The 20,579-nt window shown below is 37.3% G+C and overlaps 2 protein-coding genes across 2 annotated transcripts in view; one reads left to right on the forward strand and one right to left on the reverse strand.

The window, feature by feature from the left end:
* SLC25A12 (solute carrier family 25 (aspartate/glutamate carrier), member 12) overlaps positions 1-20,579 on the reverse strand; it is a 259,334-nt gene that overhangs the window by 88,117 nt on the left and 150,638 nt on the right. The window lies entirely within an intron of this gene.
* The window catches only part of HAT1 (histone acetyltransferase 1), a 51,241-nt gene continuing 50,009 nt past the window's right edge, over positions 19,348-20,579 (forward strand). Inside the window, exon 1 of the mRNA XM_008576588.1 lies at positions 19,348-19,423. Within this exon, the coding sequence (XP_008574810.1) occupies positions 19,417-19,423 (7 nt within the window). The 5' untranslated portion in view covers positions 19,348-19,416. The remainder of the gene's footprint in view (positions 19,424-20,579) is intronic.

Raw genomic sequence — 20,579 nt, forward strand, 5'->3', positions numbered from 1 at the left:
AAGTTGAGCAAACTTTCTGCTTGATAGGTGCCAGATCAGCTGCAGACAACAGCAGAACTTTCAATGGAAATTTTGAACAAGTGAGATCAAGATCCTGAAGCACTTCTTCAAAGAATTGTAACAGGGGATGAAACATGGCTTCACCAGTACAATCTTGAAGACAAAACACAATCAAAGCAAGCCATGACTACCAAGGGGTGGAAGTGGTCCAGTCAAAGCAAAAGCAGACCAGTTAAGAGCAGAGATAATGGCAATAGGTTTTTGGGATGCTCAAGTCATTTTGTTTGTTGACTTTCTGGAGGGCTAAAGAATAACATCTGCTTATTATGAGAGTGTTGGCCTTTGAAAGTTAGCCAAAGCTTTAGCAGAAAAATGCCCAGTAAAGCTTTACCAGAGAGTCCTTTTTCACCATGAAAATGCTCCTGTTCATTCCTCTCATCAAACAAGGACAATTTTGTGAGAGTTTTCATGGGAAATCATTAGGCATCCACCTTACAGTCTTTTTTAAAATTTTTGTTTTTGTTTTTTATTGGCAGATGGCCAATACAGGCATAGAATCCTGTCTTTGGTGTTATCAGCACCATGCTTTAACCAACTGAGATAACCAGCCAGCCCATCACCTTACAGTCTTGATTTGGCTCCTTCTGATTCTTTCTTCTTTCCTACTAGTAAAAAATCTTTGAAGGGCACCCATTTTTCTTCAGTTAATAATGTGAAAAAGACTGCACTGACATGGTTAAATTACCAGGACCCTCAGTTCTTTAGGGATGGACTAAATGGCTAATATCATTGATTACAAAAGTGACTTGAACTTGATGGAGCTTATGTTGAGAAATAAAGTTTACATTTTTTATATTTATCTCTTAATTCCATTTTTCCATGAACTTTTTGAAGTCCCCTTGTACATCTTATACACATAGCCTGAACGTAATTTTATATATTTTAAATAATTTTTCACAGAATTATCCTTTTGTTTCTTCAGGTCACATAAGGTAGTCACTCCAACACCATACTCTTCTGTAAGATGTTTCACACTTACACCACTGTCCAGTTTCTCCAACAGCTTGACTTTCTGTGCTACAGATAAACATGAATGCTTCTTTTTTTCTTATCATTGTTACCTATAGGAATATCTGCAGGGCTTTTGGCATTTTCAACAATATCTTCATACCACAGAGCACATAATAAGTAAAAAAAAAAAAAAGTAAGTAATGCACATAGGTCTTGGTCTCATGCGGGGCATTGTAGAGAACCTGCCTTTGGCATGTCTGCCCTGCACACTTGCCATTTATTACCCTTTGTGCGTGTGCTTACTTGGGGGAATCTGTGTGTGCACCGAAATGATATATCACAGCTGAAGCAGGCTGGAAGGATCTTTTTTCTCTTGGGGATGCTGAATAAACTGTGTGTTATGCACCTTTGTTTTGACTGTAACCTGTCACATGAGGTCAGGTATGGAATTTTCCACTGTGGCATCATGTTGGCACTCAAAAAGTTTCAGATTTTGGAGCATTTCAGATTTCAAACTTTAGGATTAGGGATGGTCAACCTGTATTACCCCTAGTCTCAAAAAACCAAAATGTGAGCTTGCTAAACAAATCTACAGAAACATTTCTCCAACTCCCAGGCAACTTACATTATAATAATTTGAAACTAGCCAGGCACTTGATGGGTGAAATTTAAAATTATACTAATGCCTAGTACCCTAATAAACTAAAATGTATTATTAAAACAAGGAGGAATTTCCAATGATCCTGTTCTGTCACAACTCATGACCCTCTTTCCATTTAATAACATACCATTTCTATTTATCTTCTAGATTCTTCTGATTATTTTACTGACATAAATACATTTTTGTTTCTGTTTCCACATCCCACATGGCTATTATGGATGCCATCTTGTGAGAAGTAAATCAAGGTGGGTTATAAACTTAGTAGAGCATTAGATCACGACTGACTGACTAAACCAGGAGTAGACCTCTTCCTAGGTTAAAGGCATTTACATCATCACTATGATGAGGAATAAGCTGGATTTTATGTCCCCCTTCATGATGAGGCTCACTTAAAATATTTGAAATAAATAGCATGATCTAACCTTGACTCACACACATAAGGGCTATTTAAACATCTGGAATTTTTAAGTGTAGATTGGTTTTGTCCTATTAATTTTTTTAATGAATAAAGTGAAAAGAACAATACTAAAACCTTTTGTTATTTGCCAAAGACCAAGGTTCTTTATATTTCACTGAAATGTTGCAAAACTTAAAAATTTTATAAGTTACACTTTAAGCTCCTTCCTTGCTAAGGGTCTATATAGAGAAATGGCAGGGGTGGGCTGGGGAGAAAGATGAGAGTTAGGTGTCCAACTCTCAGAAAATTTAGTTCTACTTGGTAGGCTGACTTGGAAATCAATAAATCAGAAATTATTCTTTCAACCCAAGCCACTTATAGTAAGACACTAGATAAATGACACATTTTAGGGCTTCTGTATACTGACTGTGTGAGTATTATACCCCCTATATGAACATTTGCCCTAATTGAAATAAATTCTCATTTTGGTGGAGAGGGAGATAAGAAATCAGATGAAATAGTTGTACTCCTGTAATTTACGTCTTTTCCTAAACTGTTCTTCCTCACAATTTGACTCTAAGTCCTGTAATTATGCAATGAAGATGACAGTGATCTTAATTTTGGATCACAGCCTTCTTTATTCTCTCAAGGAGGCAATAACAGCCAGTTTTTTTTTTCCCCTAGTGGATTTTGGAAGGAATTCATGTAATGAGCTCCTCTAGACATTTAAGGCTGTGAGTGCCCTATCACTATACTAATCATGTTCAAACTGATGTTTAGTGGGAAACCATATGATCAGATGGAGAATTAAACTAGATGAGCTTTAATGCTTCTTCAATCACTCTAATTTCATGATTTGTAATGAGCTAGATTTTAGTTAATAAACATTTATTGAATGTCTTGTGTTTCTACAAAACTTGCTGTTGCAGCTACAGGAAATATAAGAGTAATAAATAACATGATTCTCCCCAAAGTATGGAGAATATTGCAACTGCTACTATTAATTTTTTTAATGAATAAAGTAAAAAGAATGATACTAAAACCTTTTTTGTTATTTGCCAAAGGCCAAGACAGCTTCAGGTAATAAAGGGGTAAATATTTTTTGGTTTGTCACATATTTTCATTCCAATCAAAAGTACGTAACTGGGAGAACAAACATCCTGCCCAGTTCCTTAGCCACTCATCCTTACCCTGCCCCTGGGTATTTACTTGGATGCTTTTTGCCTCCCTTCTACTTAGATGACAGAGAGGAAGAATGCTTTGGTTCTAGAATAGCCAAAGCAAATTTGAAAAAGAATGAAGTTGGAAGACTTAGACTACATGTGATGGAGTTTGGATGTGTTGTCCCTTCCAAAACTCATGTGGAAATTTGATCCCCAATGTGGCAGTGTTGGAAAATGACTGAGTCATGGGGGTAAATCCCTCATCAATGGATTAATGCTCTGCTTGGGGGAGGGAGGATAAATGAGTGAGTTCTCGCTCTATTCCCGCAAGAGCTTGTTGTTTAAAAAGACCCTGGCACCTTCTCTCTCTCGCTTCTCTCTCTTGCTTCCTCTCGCCATGTGATCTACTTGTATCTGCTGGCTGCCTGCCACTTTCTGCCATGAGTAGAAGCAGTCTGAGGCCCCTGCCAGATGCAGCTGTCCCAGAATCGTAAGCCAAATAAACCTCTCTTCTTTATAAATTACCCAGTTTCAGGTATTCCGTTATAGCAACACAAAATGGACTAAAACAACATGGCTTCAAGACTTACTACAAAGCTAAAGAAATAAATACAGTGTGGTACTGGCTGACATAAGGATTGACAAACAGATCAATGGAACAGAACAGTGAGCCCATAAATAGAGTCAAAACTATAAAATAATTTGATTTCTAACAAAGGTACCAAAGCAATTCAATAGGGGCAAGGAATCTTTTCAACAAATGAGGCTAGAATAATTAGATATCAATGTGGGAAAATAAATGAACCTCAACCCCTACCTCATACCATACACTAAAATTAATTTGAGATGAATCATAGACCTAAATGCAAAAGCTGAAATCATACAGCTTCCACCTCCCTACCCCACCCATGGCTTTATAAATAAAATTTTTAGTAGAAAACATAAAAGAATATCTTCGTGACTTAGAGGTAGGTAAAGCTTTCTTAAGACATAAAAAGCAATAACAATAAATTAAGAAGCTGATAAATTAGATTTTACTAAAATTAAAAATTTATGTTCATCAAAAGATAGCATTAAGAAAATGAATAGGCAAGCCACGAACTAGGAGAAAATGGTAGCAAAACATATATATGACAAAGGACTGATATCCAGGATATAAAGAAGACCTAAAACTCAATGATAAATTAACAACCTAGTTTTAAACATGGGCAAAGACTGAAACAGACACTTTACAAAAGAAGATATACAAATGGTCAACATGCACATGAGAAAGTATACATCATTAGTCACCAGGGAAATACAAATTAAATTACAATGAGAAGATACCAGTACACACCCACTGGAATGGATAAAATTAAAAAGACTGAAAACACCAGATTCTGTCAAGGATGTGGAGCAACCAGAGCTCTCATACACTGTAGTAGGCATGTAAAATGGTATAACCACTTTGGGAAAATGTCTAACAAGTTCTTTTAAAACTAAACATACATCTACCCTATGACCCAGTAATTCTACCTGTTAATATTTACTCAAGAGAAATGAAAATATATGTCAATAAAAAGACCTGTACAAGAATGTTCACAGCCACTTTATTCATAATAGCCCCAAACTGGAAATAGCCCAAATGTCCATCAATAGGAGAATGGATAAACAAACTATGATGTATTTGCAGAATGGAATACTCCTCAAAAATAAAAAAAAGCAAACTAGTTATAAATATAACATGGATGAGTCTCAAAAGTATGCTAACTGAAATAAGCCTTATATAAAATCACATATTACAGAAGAGCATATACTGTATGATTCCATTTATATAAAGTTCTAGAACAAACAAAACAAATCTATGGTGGAAAAAATGAGAACCATGATAGCCAGGGTGAAGGAACTGACTGGAAAGAGACATGAGGGAACTATCTGGAGTATAGTTTATGTCTTGCTAGGGGTTTAGGTAACAGACATATGCATTTTTCAAAACTTAGTAAATGTACACTTAAGGTTTGTACATTTCATTACAAATGTGTGTGAATTTTTCTTCAAAAGGAAAAAAAACTATGAAAAATATTGAACTCTTGTCAATGATATGAAGTATTTAAGGGGAAGAGTACTAGTATTTTAAATTTATGTTGAAATGCATCAAATAAATAGGAAAGATTTATGGATGGAGAGATGAATAGACACATACATGATATCTAACGGGTTATACAGGAGTTCACCAAAAAAAAAAATTCCTTCAGTATTTCTAAGCGTTTGAAAATTTTCATAATAAAATCTCAGAGAAAATTGTGCTGGGTCTTTGAGTGACTAAAATGGCAATCCATGTATGTAATTCTGTGGTTTGACTAGAAATTATAATGGGACTTTTTTCTTAACCACTGATAGATCTCTGTGCATCGCTGGAAAGGAGGGAAAAGAAACCGAAACTGCTTGACAAATAATATACCTACTTTGTGGGAAGGGGAATCTGTGAAAATTATATTGCATTGAGATAACAAATGTTTTCCTTAACATGAATTCAGACAATAATTATACACATCCTTGGGAGTTGTGCGTGTTTGGGTACATGTGTTTGTTTGGTCTAATAGTACCCACAGGAAAACTAGAGAAAGAATGTGGAAGTATATTTGCCTAATATACTGACAGAAACCTTGGAAAGAACCAGAAGTGGAATCTGAAACCTAACTTGGAACTCTCCTAGTGATGTGCACCTAGGGTGTAATTCTAGACTGAGAAATTCAGATTTGGTGGCAAACATCCTGCAATGGGTCATTGTGTCCTTGAATTGCCCTGACAGGGGAAGGGGAACTGATTGTAGAATGAAGCCAACACCTTTGAGAAGGGAGTTTTCAAAAAGGAGAAGGCAGGTTTGTTTTCGGAGACCTAAAAAAAGGGACTCATTAAGGAAGAGAGGTCTACAAACCTCGAGACAAGGAAGCTAGGAATTGCGGTATGCCCAAGAAGAAACTCCTCCTGAAGAATTACATTAGAGGAATAATGTAATATTGATCAGTACCAAATTGTACTGACCAGAACAATATCAGGAAGTTAAGTTAGAAAGATCTGGGGAAACGGTATGAAACAGCTAGACCTTGTGGAGAGATCATTCATTAGGCCTTGAGGAGACACAAGTAAAGGAGGGAAAGTGGGCAGAATTGTAGAATGGTTGACATTCTTTTAACCAGAAGAGGAGGGAAGATGAGAACATGAAAGGAACTTGACCAAGAAGAATTAAAGGCCAAAAGTCAAAGTTGTATTCTGCATATTCCATTACCAGTTGCCCTAATAATAGGATACCACCTTATGGTAATGACAATATAATAAAGAAAACCACATAAAAATAAAATAAACAGGAATTAAGAGCTGGGGCATAAGAGATCTACTAAATTCCCCATGGCATAAGGTTTTTGTGCTGCAAAAGATGCTGCAAAGAATAAGAATATAATTCATGTATAAAAAAGAGTTACCTACAGCCTATATTTTCAAGGAATATTCTGGGTAATACTGACCTGCTGCTTCTCCCCGACTCTGGACAAGCCAATGTGGGTATAAATCATGAAGTAACAGATCTACATAATCTTTCCTGTATTATCTCTCCCCATCACTGCTTGAAAAGAAGCCCCAGAAACAGTCATTGTTTGCTCACTCTCCTGCTACTCTGCTCACTCTCCTATTACTCTATCACCCTGAGTGGATGGGCTTGCCTGAATGGTTCTGGGCAAGGATGGGACTAAAATAGGGAGTCAGTAGTTATAATACCTCTAATCGTCCCCAACCTTTCAATAAAGCATTATCTGTGAACAAGTTTTGTGTTGTTGGCATAGAAGAAAATTAAGTCATAGTTATGGGAAGTATAGCCTTCCTCAGTGAAGTGATAACCCCTTCACTGAGATCTGTGTGGCAGTAACAGCAACATCATTTCATCAAAGACAGTAAGCTCAGAGTTCTACATGGGGAACAGCAGCTAAGTAAGTGTGACCCAAGGCATAACAGAGAGGCATGGATCACAGAGAACCAACTGCTCAGTAGCAGGTAAGACAAATCTCCCTTTGCTTAAACATGCTAGAGAACCTTGCAAGGAGAGTCGGGTATTTCACCACATAGAATTCTATATGGTTATAAAGTTCTAATCTACTCTGAGACATAATATGTGACTTCTTATTATTGATATCTGTAAGTAGGAAATATGAGGGGAACAATAAGTAACAATGTATATACTAAGACGTTTAATTGTGTGGTAAATTTATGCAGTAGAGGTTTAGACAAAGAATCAAATCTATTTGAGCTGGATGATACACAAAAGGTTTCATGGAAACAATAATTTACCACTGCTTGAATTCAACATTTCTCTGTGTTCCTTCCAGAATATGTCTTATTACTATATCCTTTCTCCTTCATCCACACCCGCAGTCCTAATACTTAATGTCAATGCCTGGCATTAGATAAGTAGGTACTAATTAAATATGTTTATTGATTATTCCTTGCTGGCTACTCTATCACTAGCCATTAGTCCCTCTATATTTCTTAAGTGAAGACCATTACCATGGCCCTTGTTGTTTGAATCAGAAAGCTGGGCATCAAAAAAAAAAAGAAAGAAAAGGAGAGAGAGAGAAAGAAAAAAAAGAAAGCTGGGTATCACATTCTTCCTCGCCCCTCACATCCAAATAGCCACCCAGTCCTGTGTTTTCTATCCCCTTCAATGCTTTCTAAATGTCTTCTCTTGATTAAGATGGCCTTCATTATGTCTCCTAACTGTTCTTCCAGCCTTCAGTTCTCCACTTTCTGCCTCCTGTCACTATCCTCAAATCCATTCTCCATAGTGCTGCCAAGTGCTTGATCAAAAACAGAAAATGAAGTTTGTCACTTCTCCACCCTTCACTGGCTCTCTACTGACTTTGATGTAAAATCCAAATTCTTCTGTATAGTGAAAAGTGGTAGCTTCCCGATCTGGCCCCTTCCCCTTTCTAATATCTTATATCTTACTACTCCCATACTTGTTCCTTTAGTCACGAGAATTTTGAGCTTTTGTGCTATTTCCTTTGCTAGAAATATTTTACTCCACATCTACTCCAATTTTCCTGTCCTTTGAGATAAAGTTAAAGAAGCTCCTCCTCCAGAAAACAATCCCTAACCCTCTTTCCCCAACTGGGGTAGGCTCCTCTCTGAGCACTAATTGTACCCTATGCATAGTATGTATCACACTGGGTTGTAATTAATTCTTCGCTTGTCTTTTCCACTGGTAGGTTTCAAACTTTAATGACCCAGACCCATATGGTAAAAAATACGTTTTTCTTACAACCCCAGTACACACCAAAATAAAAAGTTCATGGAGCAATAATAAACCTTACTACATGCAACACACTCTGGTATTTATTATTCTGTTGTATTCTTTTTTTTAAAATTCTGGTTTCAACATACTAAACTGATATCATGACCTGTTAGTGGGCCGTGACCTATATAGTTTTAAAATACTGCAGGGCCGGCCCGGTGGCGCACTGGATAAGTGCGCCGCTTGGGAAGCGCGGCGGCGCTCCCGCCCGAGGGTTCGGATACCACATACAGACCGGTTCCCACTCACTGGCTGAGTGAGGCGCGGGGGCAACACCGAGGGTTGCAATCCCGTTGCCGGTCCCCGGTCCGGTACGGGGGCAACACCGAGGGTTGCGATCCGTTGCCGGACACGGAAAAAGACAAAAGACAAAAAATAAATAAATAAATAAATAAAATACTGCAATGAGCTGTGAACTCACATAGATTCTAGAGCATGGGAGATGCTCAATATAAAAACCAAAAAAAATAAAATAAAAACAAAAGTCGTTGTATCCCTACTGATTAGCAGAGGGTCAGACACATAGAAGCGGTCAATAAAATGTTTGATAAAAGTATAAAAACACATTTCTGGGACAGATCATCTTCATGAATCATCCTTCCCCTGCCCCCCCATCACTTCCCCTTTTAAGAATAAAGATATTAAATTAAGATGAAAACATAGACAGGTAAGCACAGACACAGAGACAGGAAAAATTGGAGAAGGGACTTTAAAAATTGTTGAGGGCTGGGGCCAGCCCCGTGGCACACTCGGGAGAGTGCGGTGCTTGGGAGCGCAGCAGCGCCCCCGCCGTGGGTTCGGATCCTATATAGGGATGGCCGGTGCGCTCACTGGCTGAGCGTGGTGCGCCCCGTGGCGCATTCGGGAGAGTGCAGTGCTGGGAGCGCAGCGTCGCTCCCGCCGTGGGTTCGGATCCTATATAGGAATGGCTGGTGCGCTCAATGGCTGAGCATGGTGCGGGCGACAACAAGCCAAGGGTTGTGATCCCCTTACCGGTCACGAAAAAGACAAAAAAAAAAAAAAAAAAATATTGTTGAGTATGAAGATCATCGTGAGAAGGAGAGGCATGAAGCCAGCTGTAAGCCTTCCCCCAAAGGCCTCAAGTGATAAAGTCACCAACGTCCAAGATCTGGTCATCAGTTCTATAGGTCAGAAACCATCTTGTAAATAGCCCAAAGATCACTTAAGCTAAACAAATTCACAAGATACTGATGAATAACCAATACTAACTAATATTTATTGAGTACTTACTATGTGTCAGACACTATTCTAAGCACTTTCGGTAAATGTATCTTCAAAACAACTCTGAAGTAGGGTTATTTGATGTTATTATCTTCATTTCAAAGATGAGGAAATTGGGACTGAGAGATTAAGCAGCTTTCTCAATGTTATACAATTAGTAAATGGTAATAAAAAGATTAGGAAAAGGATTGTAATAAAAAATGTTATGAAACATCTCTTAGAAAGTAGAGCAATATACCAAGAAAAGGAAGAAAAAGATTTAAATATAGAGAATTAATCCAGGGGCCCACTAATTGACTTCTAGGAGTTCCAGAGAAACAGAGATCTAAAATCAGGAAGCAATTATCAAAGAAATAACATGAGAGGAACTTTCATATCCAAAAGATGAGTTTTCAGCTTCAAAATGTCCTCTGTGAACCCAGAACAATGAATGAAAAAGGTTATATACCAAGGTACACTTTCGAATATCATAACATTGGAGATAAAAAGAGGATCTTTTGTAGTCAGAATGCACAGATACATCAACCAAGACGAGAAAGTGAAAATGGCCTCTGTCACTATCGCACCAAATATCCCACTAAGAAATTTTTACCTGCCTTTTCCATATCCTTGGACTCATGGATTTTGAAGCCCTAATGTCCAAGGGAAGAATGCTTCCACCAAGAAACACCATCATGGTTCAGATGTATTGGAAACTGAAACTGTCCTCTGGCCATTTAGAGCTTCTCAAGCTACAAAATTAAAGGCGGAAAAGGATCACCATAGCAATGTGGTGATGAATCCCAATTGTCAGAGACTGTGCTGCTGCTATGAAATGAGGCAAGAATGAATATGTCTGAATCCCACCTGAGGCAACTTAATAAAGACAGCCAACCCCACAAAGATAAGTCTATAGTGTACTTAGATTATTTGGGAATTAAGATCTGGGGCACTGCACTAGATAAAGAATTAGACCTAGTCAAGGTGCTTATAAGGATGAGGGGACACAGAATGAGGGGTAGAAAAAGGAAGTTATAATTATCACCTTAGGCCTCATGGCCACCTATAGAAGTGGGGTTCAATAGCAGCTACATTTTACATGACTCTCAATCCCCTCTCCATCTGCACCTTATATAAAGAGCATTGGCGTTAGCTAATATTTTAAATTTCATTATCCTGTGATGATATAATAGCTGATAGGACTATGTGTAGCCATTGTGTTGGTGACATTATTGCCACACAAAGGATTACATATGCATTTTTTATAGGTCAAGTGATACCAGGAAGATATTGGGGTTTGAATTGCCTTTCAGTGCTCTACCCCAAAGAGAGTCCTACTGACTAAGGAGACCGCAGCAGCAACCACCAGAGTTTCCTTGTCAGGGAACTGGTGCAATGCAGAGGTCCCTTTAGGCTCACTGAAGTAATTAAGAATGGATGCTATGGGAAAGGCAGTAAGAACATGGATGGCCAATGTCAGATAGAGAAGAAGAGATGACCAAAACAGAGTAGTTAAGTAGCAAAGTTCATTTCTCCTCTATTCCTCCTTCTAGCCCCTAACACCAGAGAGTTAGCCTTGAAAAGGAAAAAGGAAGAAATATACTAGAATCAGACACTCCCCGCAATCCAATCTTAAGGGGCGTGGAGAAGGGGAATAGGTAAAAAAACTGACTATACTCCATTCCCCATTTCAGGTCCCTGTGGCTACAAGTCTGACTAGCAATGGGGAAAGTTTTAAAACTCCGATGTTTTAAACTAGGCCAGACTAGACTTCGAATACTTAAAAGACCAGAAAACTACGGAATCTGCTTGGGAAGGTGAGGAAGCATTGAACATAGCACAGAGAGAGCAGTGACTAGACAAAAATAAAAACATTTTATGCTTGTACCAAGTTCAGATTCCTTAGTAACCTGATCACATAACAGTAGCACAAGTATGTAGTTTATTACAGAATGAATCAAAATGTGAAATTGTATGTGTGTGGTGAGTACAATTGTACGAGTAATCTGTGTATATTAAACAAAGTCTGGGGCAGATAATTGAATTATCTCTAAATCACAACTTTGCATAGGGTCGGCAATGATTATATATCTCACCAAACCTACTATAATATAGGTACTTCTTTTTGCTATGTATTTGTTTAAGAAGTAAAAGAAGTTTATTTAGCATGATTGGTTTTCACAAACCCATGTTGGATGATAGATACTTGGCTACCCTCTGTGGACCTATAAATTGTGGGGTTTGGGAGATGAGTTGATTGTTGTTTTTCAAAGATTAACACCATAGTATTTCAAAGAAGCAGAATAGAGTATGATCCCTCAGTTCCTCCATTTTCCATTAAAAATTAAGTATTATGCTTGACTTCCCCATTATCTGCAATCATTCCAGTTTGCAGGGAGTCCATACATATAATTGTTAATAGAACACTAATTTCAGAGAACATGTTTTTGAACCCAGTGAGGACTCCTTTGGCCCACTTGATGTGAAATAATCTACCCTAACCTATTCTATATCTAACTCCAATTTCTATAGCATCATTGTTAATATTTGTATGACAACTCTAATTTATGAAGTCTTCCTCCCACACTGGAGTATTTTAGGGCACTGGAGCAGGATAAGAATCTCCTGGAACTATTTGCGGTATATTGATTTCATACCTAGATGCCCTAACTCCTTCTTAACCCAAAACTGGCATGAGATAAAAAGAGATAAAATTTTATGGTTATCATTTTTTAAAATCTGAACCCTATATAACCCCAGTGGAAAATATATATGAACTAGACAGCATAAAAATAAAGCGAGATTCACCAAAGAATGACCCTTTCAAATCACAGCAATTGTTCTTATCTGTTACATAATGATTTATTTTATTTATTTATTTTTTAAAAGATGACTGGTAAGGGTAAGATCCCTTGACTTGGTGTTGTCAGCACCACGCTCTCCCAAGTGAGCTAACTGGCCATCCCTATATAGGGATCTGAACCCGTGGCCTTGGTGTTACCAGCACCACACTCTCCCAAGTGAGCCACAGGCTGACCCTAACACATAATGATTAAGATAAGTATTTATCTATCTTTAATAAATAGATAAGGTGTTATAATGAACTAACCATATAACAAGGCAATTTTCATTTGTCATTAGATATGGGCTCACTAAATCTTATAGTAGTAAATAAAATTGTCATTTGGTATTTAAACATATAACCTAATTTATTTCATTTAACAGAAAGCAAAGCAAAATCTAAGATAATTAAATCATACTGATACTACTTGAATGAATTGAACATTTGTCATCTCCCTGCTGTAGTACTTCTGTGCATTTTACTCAAAAGAACAATGTGAACTTCAAAATACAAGAATAAAAGAACTGAAAGTCCACTTGGCAAAGGAAAAAATAGCAAAATTCTTTACCAAATGAAAGAAACATACAATTTAGCTCAGCAGGACTTCTACATATCCAAGGACAATGTAGATATGCAGCCACAATTTTTTGAAAGAGAAAATTACTTCCTGTTCTTTTTTGTGATTGTCTTAACAAAACCTACATAAAACAAAATTTTATAATTATTTGTTAATATTTTTAAAGGTTTTAGGAAAGTTTTGAGATTACTCTTATTACTTTTTTTAAATGGAAGTTTTCATTTCTCCAAGATTAATTCTTAAATAAGAATATTACCTGTTTTTAAAAAATTTACATTCAGATTTTTAGATAAGATTCAATAAATGAGCATATGACCCAGTATCATAGTAAATAGATAATTCCATTCATATAGGGACTGTACTTAAGGCTCTTGTGGGGAGGGAAAGGGAATGAAGAAACCTAAGAGAGTGGGCCTAAGAAAGGGGCATAGGTAAGCTTAAAAATTAGTGCATTCAATACAACAGTTAATTTGAACAAAAATTCCTTAGTAAATGTTAGAAGAGTTTGTTCTCACTTCAAGTGAGAACTCAGAGATGAAGATGATATAGTTCCAGCTTTGGAGGAGTTATCAGTAAGGGGTAAATAAGCTTAAGAGTAGAGAAGGTGATGATTCATAATTATCCCCAGAAGGACAGATTAGAAAACGAGGCAATCTTTCTGTGCTAAGCAGGCGTACCTTGGTGTGTGAACATAGCAGGCCCGAAATAACAGCAGGCCTCAATGAAGTCAACTAGAGAGAAGTGAGAGAATATAAAAGCCTACTTGGGATGAAATGTGGGGCTGCTGCAGAGAACAGCATGGGTTCATTCCTGTTTGTTGTGGGAAACCCAGGGAGAAGAGGAGGAAGGCTGATATACCCACCAACTAGTTATCCAATACCTCTCCTCGACTCCATAAGTGTATTCCAAATAGGACTCTGGGTTTGGGAGATGGTAGTTTACTTTTAGTGACTGAACATTTGGGTGCTTAATTGATTGAAAGGTAGAGATAGAGGTAGAGAGAAGTAGGATATCCTTCTTCCTGATGGGGAATAGGCTTTCTTAGAGCTCCATAAGAAAGCTGAAACTTAATGAGTTAAAATCGTCTGGGGAAACCCAGGGACACTGATGAACAGGGCCTGTCGGCAAGAATACACTTGTGTCCCATAAAATCTTGTATTTAGAGCCATTGTACCATGGATACAATATACTCTGGCTAATGATCAGTCCTGGAAATTACATTGCTTACCTACCCTAGGCCAAAGCTATTCCCTGACATCCAGAAAACAATTTAGTAAGATAGAAAAGCATATGATACACACATATTGGTAGTAATGGGCTAAACATGGATGAGGTGGTTCTTAGTCTCTTTGATTCTATTCATATGCTTGAGGATGTTTCAAAGCAAAGAAACTTAGCAATATCCAATACTAAGAACCATGAGGTACTTGAACAAAAGTTGAAGCTTGGTGATCGTGGGGAGAAATTGTGTCCTTGGTATCACTGCCAAGTCATTTAACAAACACTTAATAGGTGTCAACTATGTGTCAAACACAGTGACCTACTCTCCAAAGTAAAGTATTCATGGAGGAAATTAGCCCTCTCTATAGCAAGAAAGGAGAGAAAAAAGTAGAAAAACACAGGACCTATTTGAGATACTTGGGCCATAGTTTCAGCTCCGTCAGTAACTTACTGAGTAACTTCAAGCAAGAGTGTGGGATCAAATTAGGGACCTTCAAGGATGCACAAGTGATCTACTAGGGTAGAAAGTATTAAAAATGAGCATTCATAATCTTTTTGTCTAAAAAATAAAAAGCTAACAATAGTAGTAGTAAAATATATATATTTATAAATAAATATGAGCAAAAGATTTTATGTATATGTATAACAAATAAAAATGTATGACAATGACTAGATTACCTGATTTCACTCTGCTCTAAAATTCCTGTTTCTATATTATTCTAAGTACCTTAGTTTCTTTCACACTATATTAAAAAATAAAAACATATCTATACTAACATCAACTTCTTCATATTCAGTAAAATACATTTTGTAAAGATAAGAAAAGGCAACCCTTTTATTCTTTAAATGCATCCTAACCCTACTAATTCACCCTTCTTACCTGATGAAGCAGGTTCTCTTTGTATAATATGGTGCCAGTTGGCATGACCCTTTCTTCCTCTTAGCTCATTCAAGAGACTGCCAAAGGGATTCTCTGAAAGCCCTGTGTTGATGACATTAAACGACATTAAACTTAAAGCCTGGATCCCCCAGAAAAAATTTCAGAAATAATCCCTTTAATTTTCACTAATTTGCACAGTGGCTGGTTGGTTTAGCTTGTTGATAACTTTAGGTGTTCCCTCAAAATTCTGATTTGTAAAAAAAATTTAGTGAAAACACTACCATAATACTAAATTTCATGATTCTTTTAAGGAACAGGTTTATGAACTAAACACTGAACTAACAGTATTATATAGCTGGTATAAAAGCTTGTTACTTTGTGTGTCTACATTATGAGAAGTTAAAAGTTTTGCTGTACATAATGATATAGGTAAGATGGTTACAAAGGAGTTGGCTAAAAACAAATCCATTAAAATAACAGGTTTCACATAATATGAATATAGTTAACACTATTGAACTGTAACCTAAAAATGGTTCAGATGATAAATTTTATGTTATGTGTTTGTAACACAATTTTTAAAAAGACATTGACTGAAACAATACATCAGCTTAAAATGAATTTCTAGTTGTAATTTTCACCACTTAGTAGTCTTATTTCTTCAATACCTAAGTAACTTTGATAAAGTTTTCTTTACTCTCCCACAACCATGAAGCTCTTCTACATTAAGAAACAAAACAAAACAGCAGCAAAAATTTAAAGAGAAGTAATGGCCATTTTTGTTGGCTAAAACTGAAAAAAGAGTTAATATTTGAAATAGCATTTTAGTCATAAAATGTGTAATATCACAATAATTATTGTATTAATCCTCCTGAATATACAAACACACAATTAATGCTATTCTAATGAATTACAGTTTCCAAAAGTAAAGCAGCCATCACTGGATGGTTATTTGGTAAACAGATATAAACAATTATAGTGTTCTTCCTTTATTTTGGCTAATTTTTACTTGTAAATAATGACAAAATGCAAAACTGGAAATATTAATTTTCAATTAATTGTTAAATTGTTTCAATTAAACTGCTTCCCTTTATTTCTGTGTATGATAATTTGTAGAATGTAAAGGAGAGAGTAAGAAGTTAGCAACCATGTCCGAAAACTTCCAAAAAGATGGCTACATCTCTAATTAAGAAAAAACCAAATATATCCTCATTAAAAGCAGCAAACATTTTAAAAGAACACCTTATTAATCCCCATTTCCAAATTCCCTCTCCTACAGGCAATTACAGTTACACTTGTTAGGCAGACTTTCACAGATGTTTTCTATGTTTATATTAAAATAAATCTTTAAAGTAAAATGAAATATTATAGTCTTGTGCAATTTATTTTTTTAATTTATTATACAGGAAATATTTTCCCAAGTCAGAACGTATTAGCTAGCCCCCTTTTGATGGACATTTAGGCTATTTCTAATTTGCCAGTAAAAATAATGCTTCTTTGAACATCTTTGTTTACCTATCTTTGCATTCTTGTGCAAATAGTTTTGTAGTACAAATGCTTATAAGTGGAACTGTTGCCTCAAAGGATGTACAAGTTGGAAGATTTTGTAACATTTATAACAATCTATTAAAATTGCTTCTCAAAAAGTACTAGTTTATATACCTATGGGTAGTGTACGAGAGTTTAAAATGTGCAAACTGTTGGTAATTTGTGTCTTTTTAAGTTATTCCTCTTACAGTAGTTTTCGATATGAGCTGGTCTATTTTTATTCTTTCTTGTATACCATTTGGAAGTCATCTAGCTGGATAGGGGTTTCTGGATAATTGTTCTGGGAACTGAAACTCATAACTTTACTCTCATTAACACTATGTGCTAAACAAATGAGTTAATAGCTATTGTTATTTGCCTGTGTAAAGGTACATATTTTGAAATAAAAACACATTAAGCGCCTGCATTTTTCTTTTAGATTTTAGATTTCCTACATCTACTTTCTGACGCCCATATTTTTCATACCATGTAAAAAAAAAATCCCATCTGGAGGTTTCAAGACAAGATTGTAAAATTTACTAGACCATATTCACTTTAGCCTATACCAAACATACAGCTGCTTGTTCATTCCTAATAGTGTATTATGGCATTTTCCTCTGGAGAAAATGTCTTTTGCAGACCTTCTATACCAGAATAAATGTTATACGAATACCATCTCATACTTACATAGAATTTTAGAGTTTACAAAGCTCTTTCATAAATATTATCCCATTTGATTTTCACAACAATTCAGTGTGGTGACTGGGAAGGTATCATTTCCACTTAATAGATGGAAGGAAGTCAAACAACCATTAAGCAGAACTGGGACTAGTAGAGCATTGATCTTTCCACAAGACTATGCGGCCTCTTTCATATATATCAGACAGCATATTCCTTTTGTAGAAATTTTATTCCATGGCTACAACAGTCCCTTCTTAAATCCCCTATAGAACAAGGTAAAATATAAATTAAAAGAGGGGGGAAAAAACTACAACAAAAGGGAATGCTTCTTCCTTTTGGTAATTTTACTATTACCCATCTGAAAGAAGGCATTCTTTTACCTTTTTGGTAAGCTGTACCTAATCATGTATTCTGTGACATTTTTAAAAAGTGTGTGAATAGTTACAAGACAAGGACAATTTAAAACTGTAACCCCAATTTTGCAAGCAGATCATATTAAATGCTAGTCACACAATATATCAATAGGTTTCATCGTATTTCTTTCCTACAACTAACTGCAATATCACAGGACTAATCATCTGTTTCAGATTTGCCACAGTTAAGGTAAATTCCTCTTGGTTTCTTTATAAGGATCATAATTGCTGGTCAGCTATTGGCTGATCTACAGATAAGAAATGATGAGTCTTGCCATTTTGAAAAGACGATTACAAAAAAAAGGTTGTTTTCCTTTTTTGATTCATAATGTCATTAGAATTGATTTCAGTTTTCTGTCTTAACATTATGACTGTAATTTCTTGTGTATCATCAAGAAAAAGGATCTGGGCATTCTCAGTACCTTTTCTGGTCTTTATCTTCAGGAAGACCATCTTTACGTAGTCAAACAAATAAATACTGGGCTGAGTATCTGGAGAACAGGGCTCTTGCATAGGCTGTATATGAAGAGGGTGAACGTGGGCAATTTATCTTTCTGGGAATTGGTTTCCTCATCTCTAAAATGAGAGGGCATGTTAGTAGTAGACTATCATCCCAAGGGTCCATTTTAGCTCTAGTATGCATCACTGGAAAACCTATTAAAAAATATTTGTTGAGACAAGGGATTCTAGTTTATAGACAACATTATGCGAATATTTGTGGATAACTAAATAGTGGCTACCGTCTGGGAGACAGTTTCAACAGCTACTAAAGACGTTAACAAGGCCTAAGACCAAAATCAGGTAGCATCCCGTGATGTAGTTCAAGCCACTAGGAATTGAGACACGCAAGACTAAATCAAGCCACTTGAGGTAACGACTTCGGTACGCTAAATGATTGTTTAGTAACCTTAAGAGTGAAAAGAGAGTACATTAATCTCACACTGTATACTGTTAAAAACATGAGAGAAAAAAATATCAAAAGGCAAAAGTAGAAACAAGGAAAATAAGTGAAAATTTCTTCCTCAACTGAAACTCAACCTCTGCATTTTACCCAGGTAAAACTAGGTAGGGCTCAAATGTCTGGACCTACTGTCCAGACCAAGGGGAAAGTTTTTCAAACCGGTCTCCAAAACATCCGGCCGGGCGGTTAGGGGGAGGGTTGAAAAGTAGCCGTAAGGTGTCTGTATTACTCAAATCCACCCCAAAGCAACTCTTCTCTGGTCGGCAAGCGGTCCCATTAGCGGCCTCCTACTCCACTGCAAGCCTGCAAAGTGGATCTCCGCGCTGGCTGTGGCTAGGCAACGGTCCGCGCACTCTTCCCGGCATTAGCCCCGCCTCTTGAGGCTCTTCCGCCACTGCGCGCCTCCAGACTCCTCCTTTCATTGGCTATCGTCACGCCGGGGGTGGGCGGGGGAAATGCGTCAGATAGTGCGGTCACTTCCGGCCCAGGAGCGTGCGGGTTGATTCGTCCTTCCTCAGCCGCTGGTGCTCGCAGCTCGGAAATGGCGGGTAAGTTCCCGGGAAAAGTTTACCAAGGGGAGGAGGCGGGCAGATCTGGGAAAGAACCCCGAGACGGTAGTGACAGTGCCTGCCTGTAACTTTCGGGCTCTAGCCTGGGTTCCAGAAGGCCTGCTTTGGCCGGGGATCGCGGAACTCTCAGCCCACCTCCTTTTCAGCCGCGATCCGCGCCCCCGCCCCCAACTGGTCGGCGTTCCGCACCTTCTGCGAGCAACCCGCCCCCTGTGGAGGGCCGAAGAGGCCGGGGGAAGGCGTCATGACTTGGGCTTGTAAAGTGCCAGATGCTTTGGGGCCTGTGTCTCTTCCCGTTCCCTTCGCCCATTGCTGCCTCAGCTCTTGTACATGTGGTCCTTTTCCCGCCAGCTGATTTTAATGTTCACATCCTCCTCTTCCAGGTCTCCATCCACCTTACACTACAGTCAACTTCTGAACTAGTGCATTGCTGCCTTGCACTGCAGTAGGGTTCTCACTTGGGTTTTGACTGACTTAGTAATTGTATCCTTAATCTCTCACACTTAAGTATTCCTAGGATCGTATTTAGATGTTCTTTGAGAAAGACATTGCTCCTGCAGTCTTCCTTCATCTAAACTTCCCTTTTAGAGTAGGACTACTGTATTATAATATAATTCTCTTGTGTTCGTTCTACTCTGCTCTCTCCTAATTGAGTCCCTTCAGCTTAAAACACTTATTAGCTTATAATTGCTATTGCTTTGTACGTGTATTAAGGCTGTCTAGGTGGGAGTGTATTCTTTTTCCCATCCATATATCTTTTGAAATTATGGGCAGTTTCTTTATCATGTTTTCCCAGTGCCTTTGTGGTAGTCTCGCTACACGTTAACATTCCGGGCTGCTGTATCAGATAGAGACTGTAGGATCTTGGGGTACTCTGGTACCACAAAAAGGGGGGACATAATACATATTCTAAAAATTTTATCTAAATTTGAATCTCAACTCCACCACTTAGTAGTTGGGTGCCCTTCAACTAAACCTCTTTCTAAACCTTAGTTTTTGAATATGAAATGGTGCTGATATAGCACCTACTTAAAAAATTGTGGAGATTAAACCAATTTATTATCTCACATATTAAATTTTGTTGCTTAAGTTATTACATAAATTCCTTGAAGCGGGTTTTGCAGTTTCAGTTTTA

Source organism: Galeopterus variegatus, unplaced genomic scaffold (genome assembly GCF_000696425.1).
Source record: "Galeopterus variegatus unplaced genomic scaffold, G_variegatus-3.0.2 Scaffold1370, whole genome shotgun sequence".
Taxonomy (NCBI): Eukaryota; Metazoa; Chordata; class Mammalia; order Dermoptera; family Cynocephalidae; genus Galeopterus; species Galeopterus variegatus.